Source organism: Haematobia irritans, chromosome 1 (assembly GCF_050003625.1).
Source record: "Haematobia irritans isolate KBUSLIRL chromosome 1, ASM5000362v1, whole genome shotgun sequence".
NCBI lineage: Eukaryota > Metazoa > Arthropoda > Insecta > Diptera > Muscidae > Haematobia > Haematobia irritans.
The window spans coordinates 19,536,385-19,551,660 of record NC_134397.1 but is presented as its reverse complement, the minus strand read 5'-3'; the positions used below and the strand labels follow the sequence as shown (position 1 = coordinate 19,551,660).

Sequence of the window (15,276 nt, the reverse complement as noted above, 5' to 3'; positions counted from 1 at the left end):
TTCTTAGGGATAGCGGATAGTTTTCGAGCAATTCCTAACTGCTAAAGAAACTCTGCATGATGGCTTTATCATCTGTTTGTTTGCTGGGTAATTATCAACAAACTGTGTGATTACTGTTTAGCCGCCTACCTTGGTAAATTGATTATCTTAAGTGGAATTTTAAAATCTTATCTTTTCGTGTTGTTGTTTCTTTCTTCGATGAAAAAACCAGCAAATACAAAAATTTCATAAATTCACAAGGAAAAAATGATCAAAACCTCAATGTAAACCCATCGCGTCACAACAATTTACATGGAATAATTCAAACTTTAGTATTAGTGCGAAAATTAGTTGTTTACATGGCTGTAATGTAATGAATATAAATTACATTTGATAAAACCAAGAGAACCGAGAGCAAGTGAGAGTGTAGAGTGAGAGATTAACAAGTTCTTGTTATATTTAACATTTTGCAAAATCCCCCATGCTAACTAAAAGACTTTCTCTGTACACATATCTCTCATTCTGCTTTTCTTTACTAAACAATACAATAATAACAACATCAACAACAATGCAGGGCATCAGCTAACAGTAACAGTTGAAGTAGTTTACAATCTTAAGTACTTATCACTCATTTAACAAGTGTGTGGGGGGGGATCTGTGACTTTAGCGACAACAGTGTTTAGTTGGTGCTTAACATTGACAAACTTCAGTCCATCGTCATAACAGTCAGTCTTTACGGAAACCGTGAACAAACAACAACTTCATCGAATCACTATAATACCATAGAGCACACGAAAGCGATCGTTTTTTTGGGAGGATAATATTGCCCAAAATAAGGAAAATTTCTTAAAACCAAAAATATGAGTTGAAGAAGAAAAAGTAATAAAATTAAAAAAAAACAGAAAATATATATTAATTATAATTAAATGACTTAATATTTATATTTGAAGAAATATTCGAAATTCTTTTCAAAGAAATAAAAAGAAGTACAAAAATAACCCAATCGAGGTGCAAAAAATCCCTAAAAAACAGAATGAACGAAGAGCAGAACAGTTTTTTTGTGATTTTAAGTGTTTTTACAAGTATTTAAAATATTTAACATTTTGCAAAAAAAAAAAAAAACGGACACAACTATAATTATGTGTGAATTTCTGGTGAAAATTGAAATCATTTGAATGCAGATAAGACAGTTAACTCCGATATGAACATTTAGCGAAATTTTTGTTACCCATAAGTGATGCGTAATTGCATTACGAGGTTTTCCTTTTATATTTCGGGATTAGAGAACAAAAACAAATATTAAGATCCCATCTAAGAGATTTTGCCTGCGTTTGAAACAATTGTAACTCTGATTGCCATGCATTCTGAACACATCAACCCCTTCCTCAGGTGTCGAAAACGCTGACCTTCCATTTAATTTTTTTACGTACGAGCATAAATAGAAACCATTCGGTGCCAAGTCAGGACTATACGGCGGAATTTTGCCTTGAGTTATAATGGGTGGGAAAATATGGAAGTCAATACACCCTCAAAAAAAATCGCTTCTTTAACATATGTTCCAAACATATTTTGCAGGAAGCACATATATTATTGCATACTGCCGAAACATTAATATGTTTGTTTTATGTGAACATATTATATGTTTGGAAGCATTAATATAATATAATATGTTTGGCTCAACCAAACATATTATATGCTTGGAGGAATTTTTCCCAAACACGATTGTGCTCATTCCCTAACATACTCGTAATTTTCACTTCCACGAAATTTTTTAGTTATTGGAACCTTTCTCTGTAATACAAATAATGTTGAAGAAATTATTCACTTTTATACATTTTTTAAATTTTACCTTTCGCCTGCACGGAGAATCGAACCGAGGACCATACAGTTTGTAAGCCAACACACTATCCACTGGGCTACGTAGCTGTTATAGTCACCAGTAGATAATTATCGTTTTAAGTTACATTTATATAGCATAGTTTGCAGCGCCCACGAGCCCATGCAAACATAACATTATTTAACAGAAGCATACATTTGTTTGCCACGTGGAGCAGTGGTTAGCATGTCTGCCTTGCATGCAAAGGGTCGTGGGTTCAATCCCTGCTCCGACCGAACATTTTTTTTGTTTTTTTTTTAATTTACACATTTATATTTATACTATATTAATTTTTTTTTAAATGAAACTTCGAAATGTGTGTTATTAAAGATTTATAGTCAGTAACAGTGCTTGATATAAACGAAATTGACTGATTTTTGGATAAAATATTATTTTTTATTGCAAAAATAACAATCTTGTAATAAAAAACTGTTTTTGTACAAAACTTTAAAATTTGGAAGGAATTCAATAACTAACAAAAGAAGAACGTGGAGTCGAGTATAAACATACATACATAATTTTATAATATAAACATAAATTTATTTAGGAGTGAACAGTTTTTTACTAGCATTTAACACCATCGCTCTAAAATTCCTTTTATTTTTCTTTAATAATTCATTTTAAAGAAAATAAACTTTTTAAATTGTTTTAGCTGTAAAACTCGAACTTAATGCCCGCTTTTATATTTGATGGTGTCCGTCAACTCCTCGTGGACTACTTTTTAATAAAGAGGAACTAAAGTTTGTTTTTTTACATTTTACTGTGTAATTTTTCACTATTTCCTCCTTATTTCATTTTACTGTCCCAACTCTAAAAAGAGTATAGTGCCCTTTCGTTATTTTTATGAAGACCCCTGATTTCTTTTAACGAACCAAGAAAAAAATTGTGCCCATAATGCCAAAATGATAAACAAAACACATGTCCACACATACATAAAATGCTGCTCTCAAGGCGAAAACATAAGCTGTTTGTTTTTAAAATGTCTATTCTCTTGGTTCAGAATGTATATTCTCTTTATTCAAATTAAATAATATTTAGACTTAAACATATCAAATTTTTGGCCTTATCATAAAACAGTTTTCCGAAACAACATATAAGCGGTTTCACAGAAATTGTTCTCTTTTGACTCTTTTGCTGTGTTATATTGATATCTTTCGTCAACTCTCCCGGTTTCCATCTCTATTTCTCTCTATACTCTCTCTGTCGCTTTGAATAAAATATCACAACATATGTATGTTTAGTCGAAATTTGTAAATTTATATATGTTTGTATTCACACATATAATTTTTATGAAACATTGATGCCCTAAACATAATATATTCTAACATATTAACATAGATGTCCCAAACATTTAGTGTTAGTTTAGGAACATTACATGTTCGCACTTAAATATATTGTGGTTTAAAATCGTGTCCGAAACACATTTTGTTTATATCGGAACATATGAAAAACATATTTTTCTAACAGTGTAACAACGATTATTGATAGCATAAAAAAATTTCCGTAAAAAAATCCGTGTTATTGGCATGCTACACGAGTTTTCATTGAATCACATGAAAAAAGTGCTTATCGTCATGCAGCCAAAATTTTCCCTTGAGTTACATTAAGTTTCGCAATGGGTGGAAAATATGAACAGTTGATAATGACGATTATTGCTAGAATAGACTGACCGTTTTTTTTGGGTGCATAAATATCCACTGAATCGTATGTTAAATGTGTCTAATTTTAAATGTTTTAACGATTTAGCCTGCACTAACAAGGGACTACTTCTTTGAAAGTGAGAACTTATTTACACAATGAACTCTGAGGGTGAATTTATGGAAATTTTGACAAAACTTTATTTTATTTCCTGTGCCGTTACTTTTTACAATTTAAAATCAATTTTAAAAAATATGACAAAAGACTAAATGTAAGTTTAGAGTTTAGCTTATGATACGCTACATAGAAGTAATTGTATGTTATATTTTTTTCTGTTTACAATATGGTTGCCAGATTTCAATAAAAAATGCATCCCAGAAGAAGTTGGAAATCACCAACGAAACGTCGGATGTAAATATGAAATAAAGTCTTTTTATTTGCATATTGAGAGACCTTGAAAGCCCATTTTAGAACAGATCTAAAAATAACCAAAAATAAAGAATAAGAAGGTCGTACCAAAAAAATTAACAAAATACAGGATTTTGTCAAAATTTTATTTCTATAGAAAATTTTGTCAAAATTTTATTTCTATAGAAAATTTTCTCAAAATTTTATTTCTATAGAAAATTTCTTCAAAATTTTATTTCTATAGAAAATTTTTTCAAAATTTTATTTCTATACAAAATTTTGTCAACATTTTATTTCTATAGAAAATTTTGTCAAATTTTTTTTTCCGTAGAAAATTTTCTCAAAATTTTTTTCTATAGAAAATTTTGTGAAACTTTTATTTCTATAGAAAATTTTACAAAAATTTATTTATACAGAACATTTTCTCAAAATTTTTTTCTATAGCAAATTTTGTCAAACTTTTATTTCTATAGAAAATTTTGCCAAAATTTATTTTTATAGAAAATTTTGTCAACATTTTATTTCGATAGAAAATTTTGTCAAACTTTTATTTTTATAGAAAATTTTGTCAAAATTTTATTTCTATAGAAAATTTTATAAAAATTTATTTATATAGAACATATTCTCAAAATTTTATGTCTATAGAGAATTTTGTCAAACTTTCTATAGAAAAGTTTGTCAAACTTTTATTTTTATAGAAAATTTTGTCAAAATTTCATTTTTATCGAAAATTTTGTCAAAATGTTTTTTCTATAGAAAATTTTATTGCTATAGAAAATTTTAATTTTGTAGAAAATTTTGTCAAAATTTTATTTCTATAGAAAATTTTGTCAAAATCTTATTTCTATAGAGAGTTTTATCAAAATTTGATTTCTATAGAAAATTTTGTCAAAATTTTATTTTTATAGAAAATTTTACGAAAATTTTATTTCTATAGAAAATTTTGTCAAAATTTTATTTCTGTAGAAAATTTTCTCAAAATTTTATTTCTTTAGAAAATTTTGTCAAAATTTTATTTCTGTAGAAAATTTTCTCAAAATTTTATTTCTATCGAAAATTTTGTCAAAATCTCTTTCTATAGAAAATTTTGTGAAACTTTTATTTCTATAGAAAATTTTGCCAAATTTATTTCTATCGAAAACTTTGTCAAAATCTTATTTCTATAGAAAATTTTGTCAAAATTTCATTTTTACCGAAAATTTTGTCAAAATGTTTCTATAGAAAATTTTATTAAAATTTTATTTCTATAGAAATTTTTAATTTTATAGAAAATTTTGTCAAGATTTTATTTCTATAGAAAATTTTGTCAAAATCTTATTTCTATACAGAAGTTTGTTAAAATTTTATTTCTATAGAAAATTTTGTCAAAATCTTATTTCTATAGAGAGTTTTATCAAAATTTGATTTCTATAGAAAATTTTGTCAAAATTTTATTTCTGTAGAAAATTTTTTCAAAATTTTATTTCTATAGAAAATTTTGTCAAAATCTTATTTCTATAGAAAATATTTTCAAAATTTTATTTCTATAGAAAATTGTGTCAAAATTTTATTTCTATAGATAATTTTGTCAAACTTTTATTTCTATAGAGAATTTTGTCAAAATTTTATTTCTATAGAAAAGATTATCAAAATTTTATTTTTATAGAAAATTTTCCCAAAATTTTATTTCTATAGAAAATTTTAATTTTATAGAAAATTTTGTCAAAATGTTATTTCTATAGAGAAGTTTGTTAAAATGTTATTTCTATAGAAAATGTTGTCAAACATTTATTTCTATAGATAATTTTGTCAAAATTTTATTTCTATAGGAAAGATTATCAAAATTTTATTTTTATAGAAAATTTTATCAAAATTTTATTTCTATAGAAAATTTTGTCAAAATTTTATTTCTATAGAAAATTTTAATTTTGTCAAAATTTTATTTCTATAGAGAATTTTGTCAAAATCTTATTTCTGTAGGGAATTTTGTCAAAATTTTATTTCTATAGAAAATTTTATATACATTTTATTTCTATAGGAAAAAATTCCCAAAATTCAGTAAAAAATCTAAAATGTTTGGTAAAATTTTGTCATCTGTGGCAAGCGTACATGCAACACGAATTTTCACTCGAGTTGCATATCGGGCTCAAGGAAACACATCTGGAAAAAAATGTTTATCGACAACCAGCCAAAGTTACATATTCTCCCATAAAAAATGTAAAACTGCGATACCGCATACAACACGAATTTTCATTAGAAATGAAAAAAACGGGCTCAAGAAAATACCTGTTTTCCGTTTAGTTACATTAAGTTCCGTAATGGGAGGAAAAGGTGAACATTCGATACACAGAAAAAAATTTCACGAACATTTTTCCAATTAAAATCTTAATAGAGTTTTAAAAAATATTCAATTAAAAATTTAATTGAATCAACAAATTTTTTAATTGAAATAAAAATCAATTACACAAATTAATAGTATCAATTAATTTTTTAATTGATTGTCAATTAATTTTTTAATTGATACTATCATTTCTGTGATTGAAGACATTTCAATTAAAAAATTAATTGGATCAATTAATTTCGTGATTGAATCAGAAAAAAATTTTGTGTGTAATAACGATAACATAAGACGGGCTGCTATTCTATGCTTAAAAAAACAACAATTTTAGTAAAAAAATCGAAAATAAACAAAAAAGGATGATCAAGTGTAAACTCAGTAAAGTCGTGAAATTAATAAAAATATGTTAAAAAAAAAAAGTAAATAAAAACAAATAAATAACGAAAAATCTTTCTTTTTTCAGAAAAAGTCCAAATATAAAAATAAATAAGAACGAAAATAAAGAAAAAACATCCCAAAACCAAGTGCTGTGCTTCTAATTCTAAATCAACTGTATAATATAAATAGAAAAAAGTGCTTAAATCGAAATTAATGTTTTCGAATTTTTCAAAAGTGTAAAAAATTATAAAATTTAACGAACCATATTTTGCCATACAAAATGAAGTCGTTAAATAACAATGTGGACAAAGATTCTGCAGCCAAAGAAAGTCTGTTGGCTGTACCATCATTTCAACTTCAACCAATGCGAATTCATGCAAATGGAACACCAGCTTCCGACAATCTAATTGACGATGATGCCGAGGAGGGTCTGGGCTATACTCATACTTTGGTAAGTGGAATAATTTTTCTTTAGATTTTTATTCTTTAGTTTGTTATTATGGCGTTTAATGACAGAGTATTTGATATATCTGAGGAGTATTTGAATTCAACTTGTTTTCAAAGAATATTATTTGACCAGGTTTATGTGTACTGGGATACGATTTATTGATGAAATTGCATCCAGGACTAATTAAGTGTTTAATTTTTTGAAATATTAAAACCATTGCAGCTACAAAAATATTTTCATTGCCCGGATCTAATTGTATTTTATTTCCGTTTTATCTGCCAAAATTATAAACCAGTTTGATGATTTATTATTTTTAAACATGTCAAAAATTAACAAATTAATATGAATCACAATTTGATGAAGTTTTGTCACATGAATAGAAAGGTGACAAAACAAATCGAAATGCTTTGAGGCAAAATTAGCAACTTATAACCATTTTAGAATATACGAATTCACGTGCCTCCCCATAAAGTGGGGATTATAAAAACAAAATATAATTAAAACTAAGTAAACTAATTAAAACTAAATAATATAATTAGCAATGAAAAGGGAAGAAAATAAATCCAGAAAAGCATACAACTATAGGGATAGTTTAATCAGAAAATAGAGAGAGCATATACCATTCACGTTAAGAATTTCCAAAAATTTTGTATGTACACCCTCAAAAAAATCGCCTCTCTAACATATGTTCCAAACATATTTTGCAGGAAGCACATATATTATTGGATACTGCCGAAACATTAATATGTTTGTTTTATGTGAACATATAATATGTTTGGAAGCATTTTGAGCCCAAAAATATTATATGCTTGGAAGAATTTTCCCCAAAGAAGATTGTGCTCATTCCCTAACATAATTTTCACTTCCACGAAATTTTTTAGTTCTTGGCATCTTTTTCTGTAATACAAATAATGTTGAAGAAATTATTCAATTTTATATTTTTTTTAAATTTTACCTTTCGCCTGGACGGAGAATCGAACCGAGGACCATACAGTTTGTAAGCCAACACCAGTGGTAGCTACGTAGCTGTTATAGTCACCAGTAGACAATTATCGTTATAAGTTACATTTATATAGCATAGTTTGCAGCGCCCACGAGCCCATGCAAACATAACATTATTTAACAGAAACATACATGTGTTGGCAACGTGGAGCAGTGGTTAGCATGTCTGCCGTACATGCAAAGGGTCGTGGGTTCAATCCCTGCTCCGACCAAACACCAATTTTTTTTTTTAATTTACACATTTATATTTATACTATATTAAATTTTTATAATGAAACTTCGAAATGTGGGTTATTAAAGATTTACAGTCAGAAACAGTGCTTGATATAAACGAAATGGACTGAGCTTTTTGCTAAGATATTATTTTTTTATTGCAACAATAACAATTTTATAATAAAAAACTGGTTTTGGTATAAAAGTTTGAAATTTTGGAAGGAATTCAAAAACTCTAACAAAGGAAGAACGTGGGGTCGAGTATAAACATACATAAATAATTTTATAATATACACAAATTAAATAATAATTAGGCTTAAATTAAATGATATTTAGACTTATGCATATACAATTTTTGGACTTATCATAAAGCAGTTTCCGAAACAACATATAAGCGGTTTCACAGAAATTGCTCTCTTTTGATTCTCTCGCTGTGTTAATTTGATATCTTTCGTCGACCCTCCCGATTTTTATCTCTATTTCTTTCTCTATACTCTCTCTCTCTCTCTCTCTCTGTCGCTCTCTGAATAAAATATCACAACATATATATGTTTACTCGAAATTTGTAAATTTATATATGTTTACATTCACACATATAATTTTTATGAAACATGCATGCCCCAAACATAATATATTCTAACATATTAACATATGTGTTCCAAACATTTAGTGTTAGTTTGAGAACATTACATGTTTGCACTTAAATATATTGTGTTTAAAAATTGTGCCCGAAACACATTTTGTTTATATCGAAACATATGAAAAACATATTTTTCTAACAGTGTATCAACAAAATATTGCCAAAAAAAATATTTTCATTTATAAAATCGCTTTCATTGATTTTGTAAAAATGAAATCAAACATTTGTGGCAAATACTAATTAAATGTTTAGTCGAGTCAATAATGTCAAAGGAATTTTCTATCCAAGACTATTTGCAGTCCAGTTGCACAATAAAATTCCAGTCGATAACGCAGTTAATTAATCTCCCATTGAGCTCCTCCAAAATATACATACGTGTCTTTTTCTTGATAAATAATATAACATTTTACACATATTATCTATATTATGCGTTTTGAAATTTTTTTTTTGCCAAATTATTCACAATTATATACAAACAAGTACTTTCATTTATTAAATACACAAAAATGCTCATTTGCCTTTTATGGGGGTACATTTTTAATTACTACGCTAAACAATTTGTCCCTCATTGAAGGTTAACATAAATTTGTCAATATGATGATTATTAACCGCCAACAATACTAACAAGTTCCAATGCTTACACACCTGTCAATAAGGTGAAGAAAATTGACAGATTCCAGTGATTTCACGGTGACGTTGATTATCACCATAAAATCAACAAAACAGTTCATAATACAAAACAACGTACTAATTTGTGTCTAATTTTTCAATGGTTATCTTTATTAATGGATTACATATTTTATGCTATTAACAATATGAGCGGTCATTTTGCTACTACACATAGGAATTAGAGTATTTGGAAGAAGAGAAAACTCAGTGTATACAGACTCAAAAAAAAAAATCTATAGAAAAAAAATTTCTATAAAACAAATCTAACAAAATTTTCAAAAAAAACTAACAAAATTTTCTATAGAAAAAAAATTCTAACAAAATTTTTAAATTTTCTATATACCAAAAAAATTGACAAAAAATTTTTAATAGAAAAAATTTACATAAATTTTTTTTCTATAAAAAAATTACAACATTTTCTATAGAAGAAAAATGTTGACAAAATTTTCTATAGAAAAAAATATTTAAAAAAAATTTCAACAGAAAAAACAAATTTGGCAAGTTTAGGTAGAAAAAAAATTAGAAAAAAAATTTGGCAAACTTTTCTATAGAAAAAAAGCAGACAAAAATTTTATAGAAAAAAATTTTTGACGAAATTTTCTATAGAAAAAAATTTTGACAAAATTTTCTATAGGAAAAAAATTTTACAAAATTTTCTATAGGAAAAAAAATTTTGATAAAATTTTCTATAGAAAAAAATAGAAACAAATTTGAAAATTTTGATATATAGAAAAAAAATTAGAAAAAAAATGTTTATAGAAACAAAAATGTTGACGAAATTTTCTATAGAAACAAAAATGTTGACGAAATTTTCTATAGAAAAAAATTTTGACGAAATTTTCTATAGAAAAAAAATTTTTGACGAAATTTTCTATAGAAAAAGTTTTTGACAAAATTTGCAAAAGAAAAAAATTTCACAAAATTTTTTATAGAAGAAAAATTAACAAAATTTTCTATAAAAAAATTGATAAAATTTTCTATAGAAAAAAAATTTGACAACATTTTCTATAGGACATAACTGTAACAAACACTTTCTATAGAAAAAAATTAGAAAAAAAAGACAAAAATTGACAAAATTGTCTATAGAATAAAATTTTGACAAAATTTTCTAAAGAATAAAATTTTGACAAAAATTTCTATTGAAAAAACTGTTGACAAAATTTTCTATAAAAATTTTTTTGACGAAATTTTCTATAAAAAAAAATTTTGACGAAATTTTTTATAGAAAAAAAATTTGACAAAATTTTCTATAGAAAAAAATTTTGACAAAATTTGCTAAAGAAAAAAATTTCACAAAAATTTTTATAGAAAAAAAATTGACAAAATTTTCTATAAAAAGGTTTTGACCTTTTTTGGTTTAGTTTAAGATTTCTGCTTCCTCAACATATTTATTCCCAAAGTTACCTCCTATTCTTCTTCCTTCCATATTATATAAATGATGCAGATCAATTAGTTCCTTCGGTTGAATTATTATGGTCCTTCGATTTGATAAAAATACTCTTTCGAGTGGATAGAATTTGTTTTTTGTTTAATCGATTTGATTCGACTTGATCGAAATGGTCCTTCGAATTGGACTCATCAATTTTACTTTTTTTTTGATTTTTTAAATACTTCAATGTGGCTATAAAAGTCTCATGGATTCACCAACTAGTTCTTTTGTATCAACAAACATAGTCCTTCCAATTGATAGAAATGGTCCTACGACTTGATCAAAATGGTCCTTCGAATTGATAGAAATGGTCCATCGACTAAATCTATTTATTATTCAATTTTATCTATTTTTTTTAATTTCTAACTGACAGTCAAAAAGGTAAAAAAAAACATTTCTATAGAAAAAAATTAGAAAAATTTTTCTATAGAAAAGAGTAGAAAAAAATTTGACAAAATTTTCTATAGAAAAAAAATTTGGACAAAATTTTCTATTGAAAAAGCTGTTGGCAAAATTTTCTATAGATAAAAATTTTGACAACATTTTCTATAGAAAAAATTTAAAAAATTTTCTATAGAAAACAAATTTTGGGCAAAATTTTCTATAGAAAAAAGCAGAAACAAAATTGTGACAAAATTTTCTATAGAAAAAAAATTTTGACAAAATTTTCTATAAAACAAAATGTACAAAAATTTTCTATGGAAAAAAAATTGGTAAAATTTTTTATAGAAAAAAATTACTAAGTTTTCTATATATATAGAAAAAGTTTGACAAAATTTTCTATAGAAAAAATGTACAAAAAATTTTCTATGAAAAAAAGATAAAATTTTTTATGGAAAAAAATTGATAAAATTTTCTATAGAAAAAAATGATAAAATTTTTTATAGAAAAAAATTTAACAAAATTTTCTATGGAAAAAAATTTAACAAAATTTTCTATAGTAAAAAATTTTGTCATTTGGAGCGATTTTATTTTCAATCTAAAGATTCAATATGTAAGTTAATTTAAAGACAATTGCTTTAAATCAAAAATGCCTTTCTTAACATTAAGGACATTTTGCCTTTTTTTCATAGACATACGATTTTAGAGAAGTCACCTAAATTGCCAATATTTGTGCCTTAAATTTAACGAATTCTCTTCATTTTTTTCAGTGCACTGAAAAGTATTGAACTAATATGAAAGATTATGCAACCAAAATTTTGGAATACGCAATTCACATAATATTAAGAACAAATTTCTTTAATATAAAAAAAGTTTTGGTAAGGCAAAGTTCAAATTTTTTCTTTAATTTTTTTTTTCTCATCAAGACTATGATACGCATTTTCGAAACTTGCGTCCCTCAGTTAATGTCGTATGTCTTTAAAGTAAGGGAAAATTTCCCTCAAGTAAAGAAGAACATTTTTGATTTAAAGAAATAAACTTCAAATTATTTTTTTATATTTTTTATATTTTTATTTTTGTCTTTTATCTTTTTGTTGATCTTCCATTTAAAGCTTCCAATATAGGACTGAGGATTTTGCATCTTTAGTTTAAAGTCTTTTTTTTTAATTAAGATTTTTTTTTTTACTTTAAAGTATCTGCTATAATTTGGAAATATAAAAAAATTAATGGAATCAGTATCCTGAATAATGTTTTTTATAAAAGAAGCTGCATCTTTGGAATCAATTCAAAAATCCTTAAACGAAGGTCAAAATCTTTGGATCCAAGCAAACTCTTTTTTTTTTTGAGTGTAGACATGATAGCGTGTAGACATGATGAAAATTCCACTCGGTCTTGTCTTCTATATATGTTGTCTGAGGTAAAGGTACCAACGGATATCATTACTCTAAATTAAATCACGAATGAAGAGTAAGTAAAACAAAAAACAACAATAAGAAATTAAATAAAGTATAACAAGACGAAAAGCAAAATAAACAATTTCTTCCATTGGGATAAAAAGAAGAGAATTCCCAAGACATGAATGCATTAGGGGAGATATTAATGATCAGACAAGGAAAATTATGGCGGCTTACACAGTGGAATTATATATAACAAAACAAAGTGGTCATTGTAAAAGAAATTATATATTATTATTAAAAAAATTAAACATTATAAGAAATATATTAGCCATATATTAAATTAAATTAAATTAAATTTAAATTAACATAGACAACTTACAAGAAAGGTTATTATCGATGGATAATATTTTCCACTCATATGTAGAGTCAACTTTTCTATAGAAATTGTGTTTCAATGTCGATAATACAGGTGTGTTTACTTTGGAGGAAATTTAAACAATTGATAGGAAGATTCCAGAAATATTCGATAGCAAAAATAGGCTTGTTATGGAAATAAAAGGTCCGATTAAACAAAAAGATATTTTTCCGCCCAAATAAATTCGATGCTACATTTCATTAATAATTTCCTACCGATTTACTGTACCACTAGTTGAAATTGTGTTTGTATGTCGATAATACAGTGAGGTTGAGTTGTTTTTCGGAAGGAAATTTAAAAAATAGTTAGGAAGACTCCAACAATTTTCGAAAATATGTTTGCTTGCTATCTCTAGAAAGGGGTCAGATTAAACAAATATTTTTGATATTTGTTTTAATCAGAAGAAAGTTTCCAATGGAATACTCCGCCTAAATTAATTCAATACTACGTTTCCTTACAAGAAGCATTATTATCGGTTGATAATATTTTTATCCCAAACGTAAAGTATAATCCCCTTGAAGAAATTGTGTTTGTATGTCGATAAGGCAGTGACTTTGGAATGAAATTTAAACAATCGATAGGAATATTCCAGAAAATTTCGATAGAAAACAAGAGACTTGTTATGAATGCAAAAGGTGATGGGTTCAATCCCTTTGCTCAAACTTTTATTTATATAGTACATTTTGTAAAAATTTTATTTTTATAGAAAATTTTGCTAACATTTTACTTTTGCAGAAAATTTTGTCAAAATTTTATTTCTATAGAAAAATTTGCTAATATTTTACTTTTTCATAAAATTTTATCAAAATTTTATTTCTATAGAAAATTTTGTCAAAATTTTTATTCTATAGCAAATTTTGTCAAAATTTTATTCCTATAGAAAATGTTTGCAAAATTTTATTTCTATAGAAAATTTGTCAAAATTTTATTTCTGGAAGAAAATTTGTCAAAATTTTATTTCTATAGAAAATTTTGTCAAAATTGTATATCTATAGAAAATTTTTTCAAAATTTTATATCTAGAGAAAATTTTATCAAAATTTTATTTCTATAGAATATTTTGTCAAAATTTTATTTCTACAGAAAATTTTGTCAAAATTTTATTTCTATAAAAAATTTTGTCAAAATTTTATTTCTATAAAAAAATTTTGTCAAAATTTTATTTCTATAGAATATTTTGTCAAAATTTTATTTCTATAGAATATTTTGTCAAAATTTTATTTCTATAGAAAATTTTGTCAAAATTTTATTTCTATAGCAAATTTTGTCAAAATTTTATTTCTTAAAAATATTTTTGAGTGTTGTTGACCTATTTTATGTTTATTCTGATTATTAATTTTGTTCGGCTTGAGGTCATAGAAACAATCGATTATTGATTTGTTTTAATATTTATTTCCAATATTTCGGTTAGTGCCACTAACCATCTTCTGGGATTTTGTATGTGAGTTCGTGTGATGCTGTTCGTTCTGCAAGCCACCGTATTTCTATTATTTCTAAAATTTTATATCTATAGAAAATTTTGTCAAAATTTGATATCTATAGAAAATTTTGTCAAAATTTTATATCTATAGAAAATTTTGTCAATATTTTATATCTATAGAAAATTTTGTCAAAATTTTATTTTTGTCAAAATTTTATTTCTATAGAAAATTTTGTCAAAATTTTATTTCTATAGAAAATTTTGTCAAAATTTTATTTCTATAGAAAATTTTGTCAAAATTTTATATCTATAGAAAATTTTTTCAAAATTTTATATCTACAGAAAATGTTGTAAAAATTTTATTTCTATAGAAAATTTTGTCAAAATTTTATTTCTATAGAAAATTTTGTCAAAATTTTATATCTATAGAAAATTTTGTCAAGATTTTATATCTGTAGAACATTTTGTCAAAATTTTATGTCTATAGAAAATTTTGTCAAAATTTTATTTTTGTCAAAATTTTATTTCTATAGAAAATTTTGTCAAAATTTTATTTCTATAGAAAATTTTGTCAAAATTTTAATTTTATAGAAAATTTTGTCAAAATTTTATTTCTATAGAATATTTTGTCAAAATTTTATTTCTATAGAAAATTTTGTCGAAATTT

General features: G+C 25.0%; 1 protein-coding gene across 2 annotated transcripts in view; it reads left to right on the top strand.

Moving 5' to 3' along the window:
• The first annotated feature begins 693 nt into the window (after positions 1 to 693).
• The window catches only part of ClC-a (chloride channel protein 2), a 111,380-nt gene continuing 96,797 nt past the window's right edge, over positions 694 to 15,276 (top strand). Inside the window, exons 1-2 of one of the 2 annotated variants that reach the window (XM_075289537.1) lie at positions 694 to 858; positions 6,682 to 7,047. In XM_075289537.1, the coding sequence (XP_075145652.1) occupies positions 6,877 to 7,047 (171 nt within the window). In that variant the 5' untranslated portion in view covers positions 694 to 858; positions 6,682 to 6,876. Of the gene's footprint in view, positions 859 to 6,681; positions 7,048 to 15,276 lie in introns of those variants that run through there. The other variant, XM_075289540.1, reaches the window with a different exon arrangement.